Source organism: Cladophialophora bantiana (genome assembly GCF_000835475.1).
Source record: "Cladophialophora bantiana CBS 173.52 unplaced genomic scaffold supercont1.8, whole genome shotgun sequence".
NCBI classification, from domain to species: domain Eukaryota; kingdom Fungi; phylum Ascomycota; class Eurotiomycetes; order Chaetothyriales; family Herpotrichiellaceae; genus Cladophialophora; species Cladophialophora bantiana.
The window spans coordinates 1051535-1072722 of record NW_015971582.1 but is presented as its reverse complement, the minus strand read 5'-3'; the positions used below and the strand labels follow the sequence as shown (position 1 = coordinate 1072722).

The window sequence follows — 21188 nt, the reverse complement described above, 5'->3', positions numbered from 1 at the left end:
ATCGACAAAACCGCCAACCTGGTGGACCGAACTGGCCACTCGATTGGCAAGACCTCTACTGCTGAAGACACGGAATAATTGGCCATCCCACAAGACATCGGGATACTATGCCACCGCTAAGGGTCAGCACTAAAGCCAGATGTGCCATTACGGAGAGCCGACCAAGTATTCCCATTCTTCTTCCTTGAGACCGCCCCAACTGCTACTTTTCGAGCCAAATGTAAGGTTTCTTCCTGCAGAGTACAGATCCGACTCGACAGGATCGGATTTGTGTCCACCCAGGGGTAATATGTCGTCAAGGTTCAGGTGCGCCCCTTATTGCCCACATTGGTCACTAGGGAGGCGGACTGATACAAGACTTCTACCATGTTGAATGCTTTAAGAAGGCCGCCGATCTATCTCGAGCCGAATTTCTCGATCGCATTCAGCCACTTACTTAGCAGATCGCGAGTGGAAGGAGCTTACCACTACGAACATCGTAGATCGCCGTAAGTTTCTCGACACTGGAGCGGAAGGACTCGTTCTGGAATGGAGGTTTCAGCAAGGCAGGTGGATTGACAAGACTGCCAGGAAGTCACAAGAGGAAATCGACCCAATATTCGACGACATGTATTACAATGCGGGATCTGTACCTTTCAGCCCTCAAGGAGGCCCACGACACCGCTTGCTGAGGAAAGAAATGCCCCCGGTGGAGAGTGACGGTCCTGATGATACCAATGAACGGAGTATGTTCGAGGAGCATCTTCCCAACGATGCGGCTGAGGAGAAGTTGAACGATAGAGATCATCTGAGCAAGATGCTGGAAATGTGGTGCACCGACAAGGTAATGCCTCTTCCAAACTTTCCCCCTGCCTTCTTACCGTCTTCGTCCCCCGAGCAACCGGTATTGCCATAAACACTTTGAGAATATGACCACTTCTATCATAGTTCATTGCCCAGCTCCATGAAAAGTCCGCCACCAGTGACCAGGAAAAATCCAAGAAAAGATTGTCTACCATAAGACGATAGGGTGGAGCAAGATTTTCGGGGTCGCTAACGCACAATTATGCCTGAGTGTTTCGTTGAATCCCGTATCGATCACAACCTTTGTGCCTGGATGAGACTACTCGAGATTCGTCCTATTTGCAACTACTAGGGAGTTCTCACACACCTGCTAGCTTCAACAATAAATCACCTCAGAAATCATTATGAGGTAACCTTTCAGTACCGCCATGACCTATCAGCAGTATCAAGCTCGTCGCCTGTTCTACATGCCACCAAGAGCAGCGTCACGCGGCACCATTCATAAACTCAGGACATGTTTGGAATTCTTGATATCCTGAAAGCCACAGGCTCTACTCTCTTTTAGGATACAGCAAGTCCCTGTGAATCGTGATATTATCCCATGTCAGGGTAGAACCTCGGTGAGAGTTAAATGAATGCTAGAACATCAACCTCTGGTGAGTCCTGGTAATGTGATAGACGTAGGTCCTTGTTGGAAATGGTGCTCAGTAAAGTCCCGTTAAAAGGATTGTGAGGTAGAGCAAGGCAGAGACGACCTAGTCACTAGTGGAGAGTAATCTGTTCCCCGGCAGTGACGCCACCGAGCGAAAGAGGTGATGATTGAGTCCGGAAAGGAATAATACGCGCACAGACGCTTCTGCTACACACGAAGGACCTTGGCGGAGTGACGACTTTTCGAGCGGTATTTAGGCGTCGTGGGGGTTTCTCTTCGTCCATTCAACCGGCCAGTCATGTGGATAACTGGCATCATTGGCGGGAGACATTCGAAACAGAGTCTCGCTGCAACGCAGTAATTTCGTATGGGATTTCGACGATGGGAGTGCTCCGTGCTGTTATGTGGGTATGTAGTGAGATGCCCTCGGTCTCTCGCTTCTTTCGAGCCTCGCTGACCGATCACGACTTCCGCCTTGACATCCATTCCGCCTCCATGATCTCTAAATGGCCGGCACTTTGGCAACAAGATATCCCGTATACAGCAGTTCTATTGACACGAAATCCATGCCGTGTTAGTAATGCTGCGTCAAAGGTCGCGCGAAAACGAGTGGTGGGAATGGCCTATGGCGGGGTTTAGTCATTATAGTGAGCAGACGAGGCTTCCTTTTCAGGGGTTTCGAAACCTTCCGTGTTGGGAAAAGCCCCAGCCCAGCCCATTGCCTTGGCCTGGGTTCCACCGGCGAGGAGTTAATAGGCGACTTAAACGACGAAGGTCGAAACGGGCAAGTCTGCGTATGGACGCAACCAACCTCGCGCTGGCATGCGTTTTCCTTGGTTCTGCAAGGTACCGACCGGGACTACAACAGCTTCTTGATGACGCTTTGGCATGCCTTTTTCGTGTTCGTGACTTGCCTCTTTCGATCCCGGCGATGATGCTAATTACGGTGAGTATGTTCATTGACGGCTGGTTCGTGACTGCGGTACGTTCTTGTACTCGGACACTGAGATAATATATATTGGTGGGTGCCCGCATCTCAAGAAGACAATTAAATATCAGCAGTCGACCCCCGAAGCGCGGTGTGGGACTATCTGAAGCTTGTCCGCCCGGATAATAAGAAGTATCTTGCAAGGCGCTTACTTGTTCATTCACCATGGCCAAAGGCATGCATTCGAACTTCTCCCAGCTCCTCCTTTTTCTCTTCTCCTTCCTTACCCTCAGTCACCAGACCCCAGCAGGTGGGCTGCCGTACACCGTGGGCAATGTGACTCTCCCCAACGGGATCCAGATGTTCTACCGTGAAGCCGGCCCTATCAACGGCACGACGCTGTTGCTCCTGCACGGCTTCCCCTCATCATCGCACCAGTTCCGAAACTTCATCCCCATCCTGGCGGCACACGGGTACCATGTCGTCGCTCCGGATTACCCGGGCTTCGGCTTCACTGTGGTGCCGGAGGCGTTGAACTACACGTATAGCTTCGCGGCGCTGACGCAGAGCGTGGCAGCGTTCCTCGACGCGAAGAACATCACCGCCTTCGTGCCCTACATGCACGACTACGGCGGGCCGATCGGGTTCCGGCTCGCGCTGCAACGGCCGCAGTCGATCTTGGCTTTCATTTCGCAGAACGCCAACGCCTATATTGAAGGGTTCGGCGCGACCTTCTGGCCGCCCATCTTCGCGCTCTGGAACGCCACCACGCCCGCACAGTTCCAGGCCGCTGCTGCCCCAATCAACGACACGGCGCTAACGCTCGCGGGGATCAAGAGCCAGTACACGACTGGCAGCGCGCGTCCGGAGCTCATCGAGCCTGAGTCGTACTGGCTCGACTATGCGCTGATCGACGAGCAGGCGGGAAACCGCGACGTCCAGATCGCCCTGCTGACAGACTACCGCTCCAACGTGCCCCTGTACCCGGCATTTCAGGCGTACTTCCGCCGCGCCCAGCCCAATCTGCTGGCCGCCTGGGGCAAGAACGACATCATCTTCGTCCCGCCCGGCGCCGAGGCCTTCAAGCGAGACATCCCCAACGCAGAGGTCGTCCTCCTCGACGCCGGCCACTTCCTTCTCGAGACAAATCTGGCGCAGATGGCGGGCCTTGTGCTGGATTTCCTGAAAATTGTCCCTTTAGCTTCCCATGTTCCCGGAGGAATCTAACGATTGAGAAAAAGCCAGGGCTGCTGGCGACATGTGGGATCGGCTAGTCGTCGGCATATCCGTAACTAGCATCAAAAAGGGGCTTGGTGCTCTGTCGCCGCTATGGATTTGAAATGATGTAAATACAGTAATGACAAATGGACAACCCATCGATCGAGTCAAACCTGGGTCAATGTCTGCGCATCACTCCTCTGAGTAATGAGACTCTTGTTCTCGGACGGTTCCGTGACACGTTAAAGCCCAGTAGCTTGTTTGCGTCATTGTTGTTGTCGACGACGACTTCATGCAAACGGTTGGGAATTCCGGAAAATAGAGGCCGAGCTGAGAGCATCAGCTTCACGGAGGGCCGGAAAAGGAAGACCTTGGCATCTCATGGAGGAAATCTGTCTGGAGCACAGCCGTCCGGCTGACGCGCATCGGGTGCCTCTTATCGTCCTGATTCTGACACTTGGCCAGCCAGGCAAAGGGGACAGGCTGCTTCTGGCATCTATGCTGCGTGCACAGGGGGATCAAGCCCAATTGCTTCCTCCCAGACCGCTTTTGCTGGTGGGTCGCAGAACTCTTCCATCCACAGGTGTCTTTTCAGGACCGTTTGCATTTCGGTCCATCGGCCTGCGCCAAGCAGGACGGCATACTGCTTGACAGCTAAGTGATACCATGTCCGATGCTTCTCGGTTTTGGCAGCTGCAATGGCTCCCAACATGGCGGCCCACAGCAGAATCTCTGTGTGACTCGCCCTCTCCAGGTGTACCGGCAAGCTCTCGAGGGTCTTCCGCAGCATCCCTGCTAGCCGTGGTCTGATCTCTGTTGCGGGCGGAAGCGGGAAGATGACCATGTCGCTAAATATCATTGCGGCAAGGCGGCAGGTTTCATAGATTCCATGGTCCAGATCTGAGCTGGATTCTTGATGGGGCAGCGAGAGCAGACGATGCTGGACCCTGTTTCTGGTTCGTATGATGTTGGTGAAAAATGCCGGATTGGTTCCTCCCTGACGAAGATGCGTTAGGGCTTTACAGATTGTAGACATGGCGCACAATATGGAGAGCAATTGCTTGAACACTGTTCGATTTCGCAGTGAAGGGAAGATTTCGCGGGACGAAAACTGGCAGTCCGGCAGCAGTAAGAGTGGGGTGGGACATGCGAACCATTCCCGGAATTCTGGTTTGGTCAGAGTCGAACTTGCACCATAGACTTCGCCACTGTATTGCTCAGATTAGTCGGCGCGCCTCTACCAGTCCGGAAGGCATACGATGCAAGAGGGGGTGAAGCAGGGTACCCAACTTACAGCGCAATCATATCAGCGATGCCGTACAGTTGAATGTTTTTCAACCCTCCTCGACGCGCCACCAGGATGCGGAGTGCGCCCATGTGCAACTCATCAAATCTCAGGCTGCCATAAAAGTCCAGATCCTGTGCATTAGCGAGCGGAGACACCGGATACTCTGGTGGCTCCTTGTCGCAACTAGTCGCAGCTGGACCATGTGCTGCGAGGATGAGAATAGACACCAGAAGCGCGTCTGAGATTTCGACATCTACCTTCTGCAATGCCTCATTGACTAGGCTTATTGCTTTCGTCTTGTACGAGAATAACAGATTGTAGGCGGTTTTTGATATCCTGCTCCAGCCATGCAGATAAGCATGGTGTAGACCCGCTGCGAAGACGAAAGAGTAGAAAGCGACGGGAAAGTCCATAGCACAGCCTAACCAGGCTCGCCTGACGGGATGTGAAGCAGCATATCCGAAGGGACAAACCCCAGGCCAGGTGTGATTGATAGCTAAACGACTCGAATCAGTCCAGGTTCGAGAGTTGGCCACGCAGCAATGGTACCTCTCGTTTGCAACAGCAGGGGGAGAGGTGGAATCACAAGGGAATGCCGTCAAGGGCGAGATTGACTTACCGTGATCTAGAATCTCATGCACGTATAGCGAGATTGTATCGTGCGGATATATGTTGAATGGATCAAGTCGTCCTTGCCCAAGCACCATACCCAAGGCTTTGGGGTTCAAAATCTCGACTTCCGAGACCTGCCGCTCTTTCTGTTCAGGGCTGCTTCGTTCTGATGAGCTCGACTCCTCTGGTGGTGAGCTGGAATCTGACAACGCCTGATAGCGCTTGGCATGGGCATTCCTGGCTAGAAGGCTCTGGCGCGCTGCCAGATACAATTTTGTGCGTTCTCTTCGCGCCGCGCGATGATGATTCTTCAAGGCGTGTGAAATCTGGTTACCACGAGAGACGGAAGCCTGCTTCCCCTTTAGTTTCATTTCCACGAAAACGTAATTGGCACAGCCATTCGAGGCCATTGCTAAATGTGCGCATTCCTTCTGAGCAAGGAGAGCACGCGCAGCCAGAAGAGGTCAGGGGTGTTGTGCTCGTGCCGGTTTGCGTTGCGTAGAGTGTTTGAACTCGTGGATGACGACTGCTTTGATGGACCATGCACTACATATACTCAGCGCACCAGGAAGCGCATGTCTCGGCTTCAAGCGCGCGAAATCATGTCCAGTCTCTTGAAAATCGGAGAAGCTGTCCCGGCGAAATTCGAGCGGCGTCCAGATGCAACTGCCAATGAGGCGCTTGGGGTCGGTTTTCATTCATCGCCATATTAGCGAGCCTGTGTGCTTACGTGGCATAAATTGTGGTGTCTGCAATTCGAGGGCGAAGTCGGTCGAGAAGAAATAATACGCCAAGCGATGCCACCAAATGCGGCATCACGTAAGCCCGCAGCCTGTAGAACCTCGCCGGAACCTGGCTCGCTGCCTCGCCCGCTGCATGACCGCCTTATTTAATTACCTAGTCAGGCTACGGAGCGTCTCCCAGCGGTGCCCAAAAGTGAGCATCGGGTCTATGGTCCGGCTTCGTATTATGGGGATTCGCTACGACCGGAGCAGAAGGACTCGAGCCTCACGTGTCGGGGGCGCTTGCTTTGGTCATCACTGTGGGCAAGGCTCCGTAAATGATAACAGGTTGAAGCGTTGCTCTTGTAACACGGCAGGACCACGCAATGGAGGGATGGGGACCGCCTTGAATCGGTGTTCGGTTCAAAGGATTCGAGTCGCAAATACACGCCAAGTTCGAGGTACCGAGTACGGAGGATAATGACCGCCAGTCCAGTATAAGAACCATCAACTCTTAATCTCGGTTCGACCGCCGAAAATAACACGCAAGGAAGTAAGGGCCATATCCAGGTTATAATCATATACCGAGTACGGGGTACAGCACCCAACTATCCCCGGGGGAGACAGATATCTGGAGTTGACTTCCAAGGATCACACGTGGTCCGTCGCACAACCCGCATGTCCCAAGCCGATCTATCAGTTCAGCCGCATATGTCCCCAAACCTGGCTCTTCACCCGAATCGGCTGGTCAACAGTCCGGGACCAATGTCGGAGAGTTCGAGCTTGAAGCTGCTCTCGCCATCACTTCGCCCCGAGATCTTCTCACAGAAGTAAGCTACGGCGAAAGGAGTGCCAATCGCCTGAATAGTCCACCTATAGATAAATCGGTGCGTGCCGTGGGCGCTGTTCTGGAACGATCGTGATTCCGGGTGGAAATAGCGACGGGTTGGAACTTTCAAAGGCGCAGAAGGAGGCTTGTTACGGAGAAGGCGAGTGCAGGCACGGTTCATGTTGCCGAAGACGGCGACGCTATCAGAAGAGGGTGCTGGAGGAGGCTCTCGAGCCGCAGCTGCGTCCAAGTCATGCAGATTAGCTGGTGTCGTTATATCTTGCTGACTCAAGTCTGGTGCTCTCGCGGCAAGTTTCAATACCCCTCACTGTCCTCACTTGGCTCCCAGCGGAGTGGGGAACTCAAAGTCAATACCTAAGCGTATCCGGGAGCCCCATCTGGCGGCTGGCAGCCTTGGGAACAAGGCTCTGCGACAAGGAGCTCAAGACCGACATCAGATCCGACGTATATTGCTCCCACTTCAAGTCCTGAGCCAGGCTCATACTGAGCTCAAAGACAGCCACTGAAACTGCAGAGGGATGATTTTCCGCATGAATCATGACCAATTGCTGGAGTCCGTGGACAGGGCGAATCAGGATACGACCAAGCATTTCCATTATGAGCCTCGGAGGTTCGAAGTGGCAGGAACATGTCACATTTTTGAGTCTTCTTCGAGGTGAGCAGTGATTTTTGATAGCCCAAGAACGGAGCCCGATACAGCCCCAGACGGGTTAGACTTCCAGGCCGGATGGTTGGATGCCTTGTCTCCCATTCTTGTCAAGTGGGTACGGTCACTCAACGATCAATCAGTCCAAAGCGCCATCATCTCTGGCTGGCAAACAACTATTGACATTTTCCTCGCTGTTCTTTCGCTTTGCTCACGTCACTATTATAAAAAAAAAAAAGTCGTTTAGGGCTCAGTTATACGGGATTGGTTTTGACAAATGCAACGCATCTTAGCTGCACTACGCCCTTTGCGTTGATCAAATTCCCATCCCAGAGGGGACGGACAACGGTCTTCGGCTTTGCCGTCCTCATTCCTAAGCCTCGAGTATGAATGACCGCGGAAGCTATCAGTCTGGGATGGATGGCGGCTCCTCTACTTGCGGGTACCGAGTAAGTCGTGCAAGGATCGAGACCCATATTTGAAAATCTTCGGCTCAACAACGTTGAATTGACGACTCCCTCATCTCCTTAACGACACAGATCCTGAACAAGCTCAACTCTTCTCTTGATCCCCCTATCCATCGCATCCAAATATGTCGACCAAGAATATGTCGACAAAGACTATCCCTGCACCTCTGGACGGCAAAGTCGCCCTAGTGACGGGAGGATCACGCGGCATAGGACGTGGCATCGCGATCCATTTCGTCGTCAAGGGGATTTCGAAGATCGCCATCACCTACAACGGGAACGCCGCCGCGGCGGAAGAAACGCTAGCGGAAATCCGCAAAGTCAACCCCAACACAACAGCCAGGGCGATACGGGCCGACGTGCTGTCCCCGACCTTTGCCTCCGACCTGGTGCCCTGGGTGCTGCAGGATCTCTCGACCGCACGCATCGACGTGGTCGTGTGCAATGCGGCATATCTCAACCCCAGCATCGTGGCGCCGATCGCCAGCACGACCAAGGAACTCTTCGACAACCTGATGACCGGCAACGCGTGGGCGCCCGTGCAGCTCTTCCTTTCCGCCCTTCCGTACATTCCCCGAGGCGGCCGCGTGATCATGATCGGCAGCTCTGCGTCCAGGACGCCCAACGCGGACCCAGCGGTGTGCTACGGCGCGTCCAAGGCCGCATTGGACAGCTTCACGCGCAGTCTCGCCCTGATCTTCTCCGCCCCCCACGGCATCACCGTAAACTCTGTGTCGGCGGGCCCCGTCATGACGGACCTGCTGAAGGTGCCCCTCGAGCAGGGCTTGCTTCCGGACGACTTCATCGCGGGCCTGGCGAGCAGGAACACGGCAGAGAAGAGGATGGGCGAGGTCGACGATATCGCGGGCATTGTGGCCTTTCTTGCCAGCGATGAGAGCAGGTGGATCAACGGGAACAATGTCCCTGCAAACGGAGGCGCTCTCCTCGAGGCGCAGGGGTAGGGCAGTGCTGGGGAGAGATATAAACTACTACTGTCAGGGCTAAAGAGCCGATAGGGTAGAGAGGGTCAAATAGGCCTTTTTTTTTTTCTATTTAGCAGGCGACCCCGCCATCTGCAGAGAATGTAGCTCCCGTGGTGTAGCTCGAGTCATCGCTCAGGACAAAACAGATCGTCTTTGCCATGTCTTGTGCCGTACCCAATCGTTGAAGAGGCAACGTCTTGTACGTGTTTGTGACTGGTCGCTCCGCCGTGCCCCCATCAGATAGCAGCCTATCCAGCATTGGAGTCTCTATAGGGCCACTTTTGAAAAAGACAACAGTCAGCCCACGGAGCTGAACCTGGTAGGAACGTACTTGAGCAAGAAAGGGGGAAATCACTTACGGAGCAAGAGCGTTGACTCTGATTCCGCGCTCGCCAACTTCCTTGGCTGCTGTTCTCGTCAGGCCAACGACTCCGTGCTTGCTGGTTGAGTAGGCGGCAATGCCAGGACGGCCCATGACGCCGGCCAAACTCGCCACATTGAGGATCGAAGCCCCGCGCTCCATGGTCCGGAGTTCGGCGCGAAGGCAGTAAAAGAGGCCGGTCAGGTTGATCTTCATGATGAAGTCCCAGTGATCGTTTGTAATGTCGACGATGTTCGCAAAGACCTTGCCGCCCGGCTTTGTCTCGACGCCCGCGATATTTGCCGCACCGTCCAATTTGCCAAACTCCTTGACCGTGTCGGCGATCCAGGCATCGACTTGGGCCGAGTCTGAGACGTCGACGCGTCTGCCCGTTACTTTGGTCCCCTTAGCCTTGATCTCATCGACAACCTTTTTCAACGCGTCCTCGTTGATGTCGCACAACGACAGTGAGGCTCCTCTAGCGGCGCATTCTAGTGCCGTGGCCGCGCCGATCCCCGATGCTGCTCCGGTGATTGCAATGACTTTACCTTGGAGCTGAGCCATTGTCGCTGAGCTTTGAAATTGTCAAAACTTGCGGGGAGGAAAGTGTTCGGTGTGAAAAATCAACCACTTCCTTGGATGGACGTTTGTACATATATAGGCCCCTTTTTGACTTCTCGTGCTGGAGTTGATGAGGGGTTCCGGTCCGAGGTCCATCAGACCAGCGGAGATGTATGTTTCTCCGCATCATCATCAGGCTGAGGTTCAGCCTTGCTGCAGCCAGATATAAAAAAGAACCCAACCTATCTGGGCACAAGGATACGGAGAGGGTGAATTCTGGGCATGGGCACGTCATTGAAGCCTCGGACATTGAGGCGTAGCCGAGAGGCTTGACGCTTCATGCACCTACCCCGCTGCCAACCCATACCCAGCATCCGTGGGGGGGTTATTCCGCCGGAAACGTAGACCTAGGGCAGAAGGGATCTTCATCTGAAACGGCCTGCGACGAAAGAGCGACACATGATTCGACCTAGTAGCGCATGAACGGCCCTTGGCTCTGGTTTGCAGAAGGACAAGGGCTGGTGTAAACTTTGGTGGTGGGACGCGGAGGGCTCGACATGTCTAGCTGTGGGGGGCGGGATGAAGATTGTGGGGAAGCAGCTTGCACGGAGTAGCCAGAGTAGCCAATAAATACAAGACATAGGGGTGATGCAAGAGAGGAATTACCCCCAGCCTTAGAACCATCGCAGATCCTCCATTCTGGTTCGTTGAAAGGGCTGCTCTGAGGGTGAGAGACAAAGTGTATATCAAGTCCAGGATTCCCTGGTTCATCCGTCTCCCAGGTGAGAGCGGTTTCGAAAGTCCAAGGGCATCACTGTGGTTGAGGAGAGAACCCTCCTCCATTCAGAAGTTAACCACCGTCCTCTTGTGATACGATCCAACTTCACCGATATTTTGCTGTTTCGCGGCTTGAATCGCCTCCTCCCATCCCATCCTTGTCCACCTCACTCTTAGCATGGCGTTGGGAATCCTCCTCCCTGCCGTCGGCGTGCTGCTCGTCGCCTTTCTACTATATGCGTTTCTCTTCGTGGGACGGCGCGAAAAAGGTCTCCCCCCCGGTATGTGGAACAAGAATCTGCTGCGATCCCAACATATTGCCAATTGTGTACTCATGGATCCGGCATCCGTCAACAGGCCCGCCCACAGCACCCGTGATTGGAAACATCCATCAGATCCCAACCAAAGGGTCTTACTTAACGTTCACAGAGTGGTCCAAGGTACACACCGCTTGCGGTTGATCCCCATCCAAGACTGCTGATCTAACACCATCAAACAGAAATATGGCGGCATCTTCTCCCTCAAGCTCGGCCCTGGAACCGCCATAGTTCTCACTTCTCGCCACCTCGTCAAACAACTGATCGACAAGAAGTCGAACATCTATAGCGATCGCCCCCACAGCTACGTCTCCCACAATCTGATCACGGGGGGGGACCACGTCCTCATTGCGCACTATGGAAAAATCTGGCAACGGTACAGAAAAGTCATTCACCAGCACTTTATGGAATCCATTGTCATGAAGGACCATTTGCCCTTGCAGCAAGCCGAGGCAAGTCAACTTTTGAAAGATTTCCTCGAGCGACCGGATCAGCACATGGACCACCCAAAGCGATACACCAACAGCATTGCATGCGCCACCATCTGGGGCGTAAGGTCTCCGACAGTGGACACCCCTCACATGAAACGCCTCTACGACCTGATGGAGAATTGGTCTGTAGTCATGGAACCGGGCAACACCCCTCCTGTCGACATCTTCCCCTTCCTCCACTACGTTCCCGAATGGCTGTTTGGGAATTGGCGTTCACGAGCCAAAGACGTCGGCAAGGCGATGAATGACCTATACAACGACATGTTGACCGGTCTCGAGAAGCGCAGGGAAGCAGTGGGCAGCAAGTACTCATTCATGGACCGGGTCCTCGATCAAAAAGAGAAGCTCGAATTGACTCGGCACCAACTCTATTTCTTGGGCGGCACAATGATGGAAGGAGCGAGTGATACCTCTTCGAGCATCGTTATCGCGGCCATACAGGCCTTCACCAAGTGGCCCGAGGTCATGAGGAAAGCACAGCAAGAAATCGACAGTGTAATGGGCGAGGACCGGTCTCCCGTATGGGCCGACTATGCGCAGTTGCCATACGTGGCTGCAACGGTGAAGGAAACGATGAGGTGGAGGTGAGATGTCCCCAAACCCTAGAGTGCCGTTGCAACCGTCTTCCAAGGCTCCGTTCCCCGCGTTGCTGCTTGACGCTGATGATAAATCCAGACCGGTGGTCCCATTGGCATTCCCACATGCTGTTTATGAAGGTGGGTGAATCTCGCAAACACGACATCATTGCCGGTTCCTGACCAGTTTGATGCTGTAGACGACTGGATTGATGGGTACAAAATTCCCAAGGGCTCCGTCATCTTCATCAACGCATGGGGCATGCACCACGACGAGAAGAGATTCCCAGACCCGGACACATTCGATCCAGACCATTACAAGGGCGTCACGGCACTAGCCTCCGAACTGGCTCAATCCACCAATCCAGACGACAGGGACCATTATGGCTACGGTTCCGGAAGACGTCTGTGTCCGGGCATCCATCTCGCGGAGAGGAACTTGTTCCTCGGGATTGCAAAGCTGTTGTGGGCATTTGAGTTTGCGCCGGGGAAGGATAAGGATGGAAAGCCAATTCCTCCTGACACTGATCCGACTACGGGATACAGTGAAGGATTCCTTGTGTGCGCGAAGCCCTACGCTCTGGAGGTCAAAGTCAGATCGGAGGCAAGACGAGAGACTATCCTGAGAGAGTTTCAGGAGGCCAAGAGGGATGTGCTTTCAGCGTTCGACAACTAGAATTAGTATGGATAAGGGGTTGTGGATGAACGCATGGCGCCAGCTAAGATGACGGGGATCGGGAAATACCTTGAAGGTCTGAACGCATTCGATGACGATCATGGCGACGATTGAATTGGGGTTTACAGAGTTTTTATCGTTGCCGATAAGGATATTGAAACATTCTGTGACAAGTCTCAGCTGATACTCCCTGCTATAGAGCGGCAGCAGGAGAAAACACCGACCTTTTTAGCTCCAGCCCATTTCCATCCTGGATGTACCTGATAGCTGATACCTGGAATTAAAGAACTTGAAAGAGATGAGGAAGAAGCTGCCTGCCTCATTCGTACGCTTTTGCAAAGCAAGTCGCAGCTCGTTCGAGAGGACTCAGAACCAGACCCTCAGCCCTTGTCGACAATGCTGCCGTCGTCGTAACATATTGAGCTGTGCTCCAAATCAGACGGAGAGTCTTCTTCTCCATGATGCAGGTCTCGCCAGCAGCTGATTACGTCCTTCACAAGGGAATAAGATTTGCTGTGAAATTTGATGGGCCTTCGCGATGATGGCACGTGGGCAAGGTCATCGCAGCAGTACGAAATGCATTCAACCAGAGACGCAAGTCGCCATAGGGTCGATCTGGTTTGGGAGTCCTTGCTTCTGCGGCAAGCCATGCCGGAGGACAACAACAAGCGCTCCTAAGTCAACAAGTCGGCGACATTCATGGGCATCTCGTCAATCTGCGTCGAGTAGTAGAGCTCGATATCCCGTAGGATGCGGACGTCCTCACTGGTGACAAAGTTGATCGCCACGCCCTTGCGGCCGAATCTCCCGCTGCGGCCGATTCTGTGGATGTAATTCTCTCGGTTGCTGGGCAGGTCGTAGTTGATGACCAGACTGACCTGTTGGACGTCGATGCCACGGGCCCAGACGTCAGTACTGATGAGGACTCGGCTGTTGCCCTGTCTGAAGTCGGACATGATGCTGTCGCGCTCCTTTTGTGGCATTTCGCCGTGCATGCTGCTCACTGTAAAATTCGCCTCGCGCATCTTGTCGGTCAGCCAGTCGACCTTGCGGCGGGTGTTGCAAAAGATGACCGCCTGAGTGATTGTCAGAGTGTCGTAGAGATCGCACAGTGTGTCAAATTTCCACTCCTCTTTTTCAACAGCGATGAAATATTGCTTGAGACCCTCGAGTGTGAGCTCATCACGCTTAACCAGGATGCGGACGGGGTCGGTCATGAATTTTGTTGTCATGTCCAGCACGTCGTAGGGAAGGGTGGCAGAGACCACCACGACCTGTGTGGCGGGGGGAAGGTATCGATAGACGTCATAAATCTGTTCTCTGAAGCCGCGGTTGAGGAGTTCGTCTGCTTCGTCCAGCACCAGCATTTTGATGTGTCGTGTGCGGAGATTCCGTCTTCGAATCATGTCTGCCACTCGCCCAGGTGTACCCGACACAACATGTTGCCCGTAGTCGAGTTTTCTGATGTCTTCACCAACGTTTGTGCCTCCAATACAGGCATGACATTGGACGTTCATGTAGTCTCCGAGGGCCATGATGACGCTTTGAATTTGGGTCGCCAGTTCGCGGGTTGGGGACAGAACTAGGGCTGGACTTCATTAGTCAAGTCTTGCTTGATGGGTTCCCATTCGTACCTTGTGTCTCCCGGACGGATGTTTCGATGATTTGAAGAATGCTGATCGCAAAGGTCGCGGTTTTGCCAGTGCCTGATTGCGCCTGCGCAATTGTGTCTCTTCCTTTACAGATTTGCACGATGGCGCGTGACTGAACGGCCGAGGGTGATTCATAGCCATACGCGTAGATTCCACGGAGGAGGTTCTCCTTGAGGTGCATATCCTCAAAGGTTGGCGCGACCGTGACTTCTTTCGAAGTCGAAAACTCCATCCGCTCTAATTCTCTTTTTGTCAGTCGCTGGGCCGATCGCACAGGTCGCCAGGGAAGCTGAACTCACCGTCTGCATTTCTGTCGATACCTTCGGCCATTTTGACCTGTTTTGTGATAAATGTTTGATTTGAAGTGATGTTGTTGTAGTTTATCGGTTTGATCCCTCCAGTGGCGGAAGAAATTCAGCACAGAGGCACTTGGCAGCCTTGCCCAGCAGCCAATCACCTGGTCGGCGCATATGGACAGCCTCACCTCTCATTACACTTTCCCCTCGCCCCGTATTCATTTTTCTCTGCGTGAGTATTTGAGAACTTGTTTCTCATCGAGACTCGTACTCTGTCGGGTCCCGACCATATTGTAATCCTCTGCATTCACACATATCGTAACGGGCCCTCGCCCACTACTCCTTCCAGATGCGATCTGGAGTCTCGCCCGCTGTCCTTCACATTGTTGGTGTCACACGTCATGCGCAACGTGCTGGTGATACCCATCGAGCATAGAGCGAGTATAGTCGCAGAGCACTTCATTCACAATGACGTCTTCCGTGTTCTTGGGTCGATCTGCCTTCGCTACTATGTGTTGAAAACGGTGGCGCTGGAGGCGTCCGAGTACTTATCATCGATGGAAGGAGATGTTATGGAGCTAGCTGTGAATGGGGTTATAATCTGTACTGATTAGGACTGGATCACTCCGGAATACTCATGTAGGCGCCGATGGTTGAGTCTGGCGGGTAGACGAGGGACCAACATAAAAGAGAAGAAGGCAATGGAGCGGAAGGACATTTGGACTCAACCAATTTTTTGGGGGTTTCTGTTATGCCCAGAAGGGCACACGAGCACAGAAGTGCTCAGAACATAAAAAAGGAAAACTTTTCTCGTCGCTCAAGCTCCGAAGGGCACAGGCAAGCCCAGCACAGAACCAACCCAGCACGAACCCGAGCAGAAAAACCAGCACAAAATCCACCACCACCACCATCACCACCACACCCCCCTTCCCCTCCTCCCCTCCCCCTCTGTCCACAGAACCACCCACAAAAAAACACCGAGAATAAGACGCACTTACAAGAGCGAGGCCGCCGTACTCACAACCGCCTCAGAGCTCCCGCTCTCGAAGTCTCTCGCGCAGGACGGCGATCTCCAACTGAGCCCTCTCAAGGAGAGCCTCATTGGAGACCGCACGCTCGCTTGCGAGAGCGGCTTCGAGTCGGGACTCGAGGACGTCGGTTGCGAGGCGGGCGACCTCGTCTTGTAGCCGCCGAATGCCAGCTTCGGCATCGACGGCGATCTCCCTCGCCTCCAGGAGCGACCTCCATAGCGAACCGATCGCACCCCGGATCTCGCCCTCTGCAAGAACGAGATCCGTGCGGGCACGAACGGCCGCGTGGTTGCCCCTGGCAGCGCCGATAGGGAGATCACCGTCGAGGACGTCGATCTCGACGCGGACCTCGCTCAAGTGAGCGAGCCCGGCGCGAAGCTGTTCCGCAACCGGGGCGTCAATCTCATCAAGATTGACGCGCCCGCCCTCCTCGTCGTCGTCGTCCTCGCCACCTGAAGACAAATAGTCTTCAGGGGCTTGCCATTCCCCCTGGGCCGAAGCCCCGTCGTCGTCTTCAGCCTCCTCAGAGGCAACGGTCGTGGCATCGGCCTCGGCCTGGTCCCTCGCCAGGGACCGCAGTGAGCCAGACCGGCCCACACGTCGCAGGCCCGGAGACCCGCCAACGTCTGGGTCGGTCGCAGACCGATGACCCCCATCATGGTTGGCTGGGATGGGTGTCGTGAAGACGCGACGGCCTGGTTCTCGTTGACGGAGGCGACGAGTCATGATGACGTCACTTGGTTGTGACGCTTGACTCGTGCCTGTCACTTGATCTGGGCGAGGGAACAGTGGATTGACGCGGCGACGAGGATCGACAGTTGGTGTGCTTGGTGAGATTGTACGCTCTTGAGGCGACACCGACTTTGGAAGATCTGGAGTAGACAGTGAGCTCAGATAGCCATTCGTGATTGGCGAGCTTGGACTACTTGGAGTGGATGATGAGTCTGAATGAACTTGTGGTGGCGAACTTAAATGACTTGGAGTGGTCAGAGAATTTGGACGTGTTCGTGTTGGGAGCGAATTTGGCAGGTCATATGCAGAATTTACTGTCGGACCAGGGATGTTGTGAAAACTCCAGCTTGGCTCATCAGACCAGAAGAGTGAAGCGCTGTTGACTGAATTGTTTGCTTGGTTTGCAGCTTGGCGATCAGCGCATTCAGGCTCAAATGAATTGTCTTGTGATCGGGTGGTTGCAGAGTTGTGCTCGATGTCAAGAGCGTCAGTGTCAGAGTTGCGAACGTCCGTGATCTGGGGATAGGCCAGCAAGGAAGTCAAGTCTGTGGCTGCGTGCACACGACGAAGATCAACAAGCGCTTCAACGAGAGTTGTCGCTGCGGACAGGTTTGAGTCGTCAGTTGTAGAGGTCGGGGCAGATCCAGAGGCAGAGTCGTTGATGAGTTCATTCAAAGTTGTCTGGGGACCGGGGTCTGAGCCAGAAGAAGGGCTGGACAGACCAGTGCTAAAGCCAGTGTCACCACGCAAGAGGAACTGGGAGAAGCTGTGACGACGCTGTCGCTGCTCAAGGGAAGAGAGAGGATCAGGCCGTGGACCTAGAAAGGGTTGATGTTAGAGAAATTTGGGTGGTTTGAAAGTGGGCGCCTCGATCATCTCTGAATTTCGACTCACCTGCGGATTGGCTTGGATGGATCTGAGACAAGCTGCGATGACGCTGATGCTGCTCAGAGGGTGAGGAGGGAGGATTACGCCGCGCATCTACAGTTAATGTTAGAGAAAGCTGGGTGGTCTGAAAATGGGCGCCTCGATTATCTCCAATGTTGGACGGGTTGAAAGTGGGCGCCTCGCTCATCTCTGAGTTTGGACGGGTTGAAAGTGGGCGCCGCGATCATCTCTGGGTTTCGACTTACCGGCGGATTGGCTTGGAGAAGACATTCTGAAGGGCGCCGACGTCTTGAGAGTCGGAGAACGTGTTGGGATCGGAGAAGTTGTTGGCGTATTGTCGGGGTCCGTATCTGACGGTCGCAAGACAGGACTAGAGGTTTGGAAGAGCTGCGATGGTGTTTTTTAACAAACGCAATCAGTTGAAAAGATGAGTGTGCGACGAAGAAAGGAAGTGAGTGAAAAATTGTCGACGACTTTGTCGTTGTTTTGCAGCCAGCTTTCTGTCGCACCCTCTATAGCATAAAAAAACGGCGCTAAGCCCACTATCTATGTAGACATTGACACAGGTCGCCAAGTCGAGCTGGCAGGAAATGTCAGTCCCGCGCTCTGACGAATGGTCTTCTTTGATATAGGTGGAAGGAAGCATAGTGGAAGCCAGATGGTGTGTGCAAGGCTGCGTAAGGCTGAACCGAGATTGGACAGATCTTACCAGATTGAGCCGCAGCATCCGCATCCACATTCAAAATAACCATTGCGAGAAATCTCAATGTCGTTACAAATGTCGTATGGTCGCGACAAAACCCATTTACGGGGTACGCGACCCACCTCCAGGCAAGCCTCCTCACATATTCAACATGCTCAGCTGCCGCTTCATGGGGCTTGCTGCGTGGTCACCATCCTCACTAGGACCAATGCCACTGTCCGTCCCTCCGCAGGGATTAGAGTCGATGTCGATGTCCCATTTCTCCTCAACATGAACACCGTCCTCATCATCCCCGTGGTCCCATCCTTTTTGGACTGCACCTCTGACATTCCATCTCAAAGCCCTTTGTACACTTTCCACCCATTCATTCGTGCCGGTCATAACGGTAGGGAAGGGATATTGCGACGCTTCTAGGGTCACATAATCGCCTTGTCTCAACTCAATCCGTCCCTTTCCATCAAAGGAGCAATATGCTGACGACCGGGACTTGTGAGGCACTGCTATTCGCAACGCAAGAGTGTCCGACAACACCATCGGACGGAAAGAGAGTGTGTGTGGACAAATGGGCGTCAACAGGATGGCAGGAATAGATGGGTGTATCAGAGAACCCCCAGCTGAGAGGGAGTACGCCGTGGATCCTGTCGGCGTGGAAAAGATACACCCGTCCGCCTGCACAATGGTCAGGAGCTCATCGTCACCGTAAAGCTCCAAGTTGGACACATAGGCAGAAGGACCGCGGTCAATGACGAGTTCGTTTAAAACTTCGAACTGCTCACCCTCCTCCACAGTGCCTTTCGCCGCTCCGGGGGAGCGATCAGCTCTCCAGACGGTGCAGGTAAATCGCATGCGAAGGTTGACTCGCATCCCAGCGTCGCCCATGACCCGATCAAGGTGTTCTTTGTATTTGTCGAACTCAAAATTCGTCAAGAAACCCAAGCTTCCCAACGAAAAGGAAAGCACGGGTGGCACCACCCGCTGAAACAGCCACGAGGTAAACAACACGGTGCCATCACCTCCCATTGTGAGAACCAGGTCGAATTTCTCCGGCGATGACCAGCACAGGTCCGGAGTCCAATACTTCAACATCTTGCTGAACCGAGGTTCCTTTGCCAACAATCCAGCGGCATCGAAGCGTTTCGAATGTCGGAGCTTGGCATCCACATAGACATTCACCCCAAGCTCGCTCCCGTACCGAGGCGTAGAGAGCAGCCATTCTGCAAGCTCACGCGTCAAATAAACGAGGCTGTTATCGCGAGCCTTAGTCACGATCATAACGTTGCGAACGGCTCGCTTCAGCGGTTTGCGTTGCAGCTGTTTGGAAACCTCTCTTACACCCGTTGCAGTTTGCATCAGTCTCGAATGCGAGTAGTCGTCGTCCGCAATCTCATCCAAGACTTTCTGAATGTCCACAACCCCGTCAAACCGCTGATGGAAAAAACACGGCGAGCGAAGAAAACTCGTCGACGTGGGCGAATAGGCTGACAGAGCGCCGGCCTGGAGACCAGCAAAGGTGGCCGTTAAGGATGGTGACGCTGCGCAGCCTCCTTGCTGATCCGAGTCGACCTCGTTGATGGCTGTCTTGAGAGCATTCAGTGTCAATGGCGCCGTGTTAGGGCCCGCACTAGGCCGCCGCGACACCATAGCCTTCATGATGGTTTGTCTTGGTATATCTATTGACTTTGGGTTTTTGCGGTGGGCGAGCAGAGATTTCGGCAGCAGAAGAGGCTTTGGGACGGGAACGGTAGGATGATGAGCAATATACGAGGTCTTCAGAGGATCGCTGGGAGCCGCGTTGTCGCCGCTGACGGATTTCTCGCTCACGAGATCGGACTCTGGGTGAGCCAAGTTGCGCACTGCATGTGTTTGGCCATCGGCGTCAATGGGATCTAGATACTCGGCATATTGACGCAGGATGGACTCCCCAACCGACTTTTTGGAGGCGGAATTAGCCATGCCATCAGGGAGCAGGAGGTCAGGGTTATCAAGGCCAGGAGTTGGTGGAGAAGAGTTGCTGATACTAGTGGCTTCGGAGGTAGTGGGCGAGGAGAAGGTGGAGTGGGCGTTTGTGTGGATGTCGAGGTTACTGATTGTGGGAGATGCGGTCATGTTGGAAAGAAGCAGGCCTAAAAAAGGAGCTGCAGGGCAAACGAGGCACAAACCGAGCCGGCGGGAGTGGATCTGCTCAACAGTTGGACGATCTGGAGGTGAAGTGTGGTGGATGGTGGTGATGGACAAGTGATGCCGAGGGTTGCGAGGGGCAAAATCCGAACACGGCTCGCAAGCGGGCCAATCTTCGGAACAATCAGAGCGCCGAAGCGTTTGACAGCACAGACGAGCCACTGATGGCCACTGGTTGAGCAGCTTGCCTAGAACCTTCTCCAGAAACGAGTCAAGGCACACGCGCGAATATCACCAAATCAGTAATCCGGAGGCTCGGAGTTAGCGGGTGAGATGGGAATGAATGCTTTGTGTTCGTGCAGGACATGCAGGTGCAGGGTGGTGCTTGGAATTGATTAAAATCCTCTGGACCAGCCGAGGTCGGACTGATTATGCAAAGTGCTCAAGGTCGTGAAGTCGTCAAGCAAAAGAGTGCCTTGGTCAATGGGGTTGTCGTAGAGGTAGTAGTTGGTGGTTGACCTTCGATGCTGTGCACGACGAGTATTTGTAGCACTTGCACATGCATGAGGACCACCAGGAGTCCAGGTCTGTCCAGTCGGGCTTGGGGCCTTGTTGCTGGGAGGCACGTGGGGATCTGCTGTGGCCGTTCATCACCCACCAAAGCGCCTCCTGTCGCAGCGCCTAGATCCCCAATAGTGGCACCTAGCATATCGGCCATCGGCCCCCCTGAACCACCAAAAGCCACAACCCACGAGCCTGGAAGTCTGCCGCACACAGACTTCTGTGTGCCAGCGAGGCTGTTTCTGAACCCCCCCACTTCTTGCACCTCACCACTGTTTGGCGCTGGTCAGCCGCCCACTC

General features: G+C 54.0%; 11 protein-coding genes across 11 annotated transcripts; 4 read left to right on the top strand and 7 right to left on the bottom strand.

Annotated features, from left to right (window-relative positions):
* Positions 1-366: 366 nt before the first annotated feature.
* Z519_06042 (uncharacterized protein) lies at positions 367-895 on the top strand (the record flags this gene model as incomplete). Its single annotated transcript, XM_016763782.1, has 2 exons — positions 367-488; positions 571-895. The coding sequence occupies 2 exons, from the start codon at positions 367-369 to the stop codon at positions 893-895; spliced, it is 447 nt and encodes a 148-aa protein (XP_016620106.1).
* Positions 896-2588: 1693 nt separating this feature from the next.
* Z519_06041 (uncharacterized protein) lies at positions 2589-3590 on the top strand (the record flags this gene model as incomplete). The annotated part of the gene is made up of 1 exon (XM_016763781.1): positions 2589-3590. The coding sequence occupies one exon, from the start codon at positions 2589-2591 to the stop codon at positions 3588-3590; it is 1002 nt and encodes a 333-aa protein (XP_016620105.1).
* A 487-nt stretch (positions 3591-4077) lies between these two features.
* Z519_06040 (uncharacterized protein) lies at positions 4078-5891 on the bottom strand (the record flags this gene model as incomplete). The annotated part of the gene is made up of 3 exons (XM_016763780.1): positions 4078-4789; positions 4876-5365; positions 5489-5891. 3 exons carry the CDS (start codon positions 5889-5891, stop codon positions 4078-4080), a joined length of 1605 nt encoding a protein of 534 aa, XP_016620104.1.
* A 1043-nt stretch (positions 5892-6934) lies between these two features.
* Z519_06039 (uncharacterized protein) lies at positions 6935-7213 on the bottom strand (the record flags this gene model as incomplete). The annotated part of the gene is made up of 1 exon (XM_016763779.1): positions 6935-7213. One exon carries the CDS (start codon positions 7211-7213, stop codon positions 6935-6937), a length of 279 nt encoding a protein of 92 aa, XP_016620103.1.
* Positions 7214-7400: 187 nt separating this feature from the next.
* On the bottom strand, positions 7401-7649 carry Z519_06038 (uncharacterized protein; the record flags this gene model as incomplete). Its single annotated transcript, XM_016763778.1, has 1 exon — positions 7401-7649. One exon carries the CDS (start codon positions 7647-7649, stop codon positions 7401-7403), a length of 249 nt encoding a protein of 82 aa, XP_016620102.1.
* Positions 7650-8291: 642 nt separating this feature from the next.
* Positions 8292-9128, top strand: Z519_06037 (uncharacterized protein; the record flags this gene model as incomplete). The annotated part of the gene is made up of 1 exon (XM_016763777.1): positions 8292-9128. One exon carries the CDS (start codon positions 8292-8294, stop codon positions 9126-9128), a length of 837 nt encoding a protein of 278 aa, XP_016620101.1.
* A 91-nt stretch (positions 9129-9219) lies between these two features.
* Positions 9220-10074, bottom strand: Z519_06036 (uncharacterized protein; the record flags this gene model as incomplete). The annotated part of the gene is made up of 2 exons (XM_016763776.1): positions 9220-9427; positions 9509-10074. The coding sequence occupies 2 exons, from the start codon at positions 10072-10074 to the stop codon at positions 9220-9222; spliced, it is 774 nt and encodes a 257-aa protein (XP_016620100.1).
* A 952-nt stretch (positions 10075-11026) lies between these two features.
* Positions 11027-12907, top strand: Z519_06035 (uncharacterized protein; the record flags this gene model as incomplete). The annotated part of the gene is made up of 5 exons (XM_016763775.1): positions 11027-11129; positions 11206-11288; positions 11348-12240; positions 12332-12372; positions 12432-12907. 5 exons carry the CDS (start codon positions 11027-11029, stop codon positions 12905-12907), a joined length of 1596 nt encoding a protein of 531 aa, XP_016620099.1.
* A 674-nt stretch (positions 12908-13581) lies between these two features.
* Positions 13582-14889, bottom strand: Z519_06034 (ATP-dependent RNA helicase fal1; the record flags this gene model as incomplete). The annotated part of the gene is made up of 3 exons (XM_016763774.1): positions 13582-14495; positions 14542-14796; positions 14859-14889. The coding sequence occupies 3 exons, from the start codon at positions 14887-14889 to the stop codon at positions 13582-13584; spliced, it is 1200 nt and encodes a 399-aa protein (XP_016620098.1).
* A 994-nt stretch (positions 14890-15883) lies between these two features.
* Positions 15884-17776, bottom strand: Z519_06033 (uncharacterized protein; the record flags this gene model as incomplete). The annotated part of the gene is made up of 3 exons (XM_016763773.1): positions 15884-17436; positions 17513-17599; positions 17752-17776. The coding sequence occupies 3 exons, from the start codon at positions 17774-17776 to the stop codon at positions 15884-15886; spliced, it is 1665 nt and encodes a 554-aa protein (XP_016620097.1).
* Positions 17777-18347: 571 nt separating this feature from the next.
* Positions 18348-20315, bottom strand: Z519_06032 (uncharacterized protein; the record flags this gene model as incomplete). Its single annotated transcript, XM_016763772.1, has 1 exon — positions 18348-20315. One exon carries the CDS (start codon positions 20313-20315, stop codon positions 18348-18350), a length of 1968 nt encoding a protein of 655 aa, XP_016620096.1.
* Between the last annotated feature and the right edge of the window lie 873 nt (positions 20316-21188).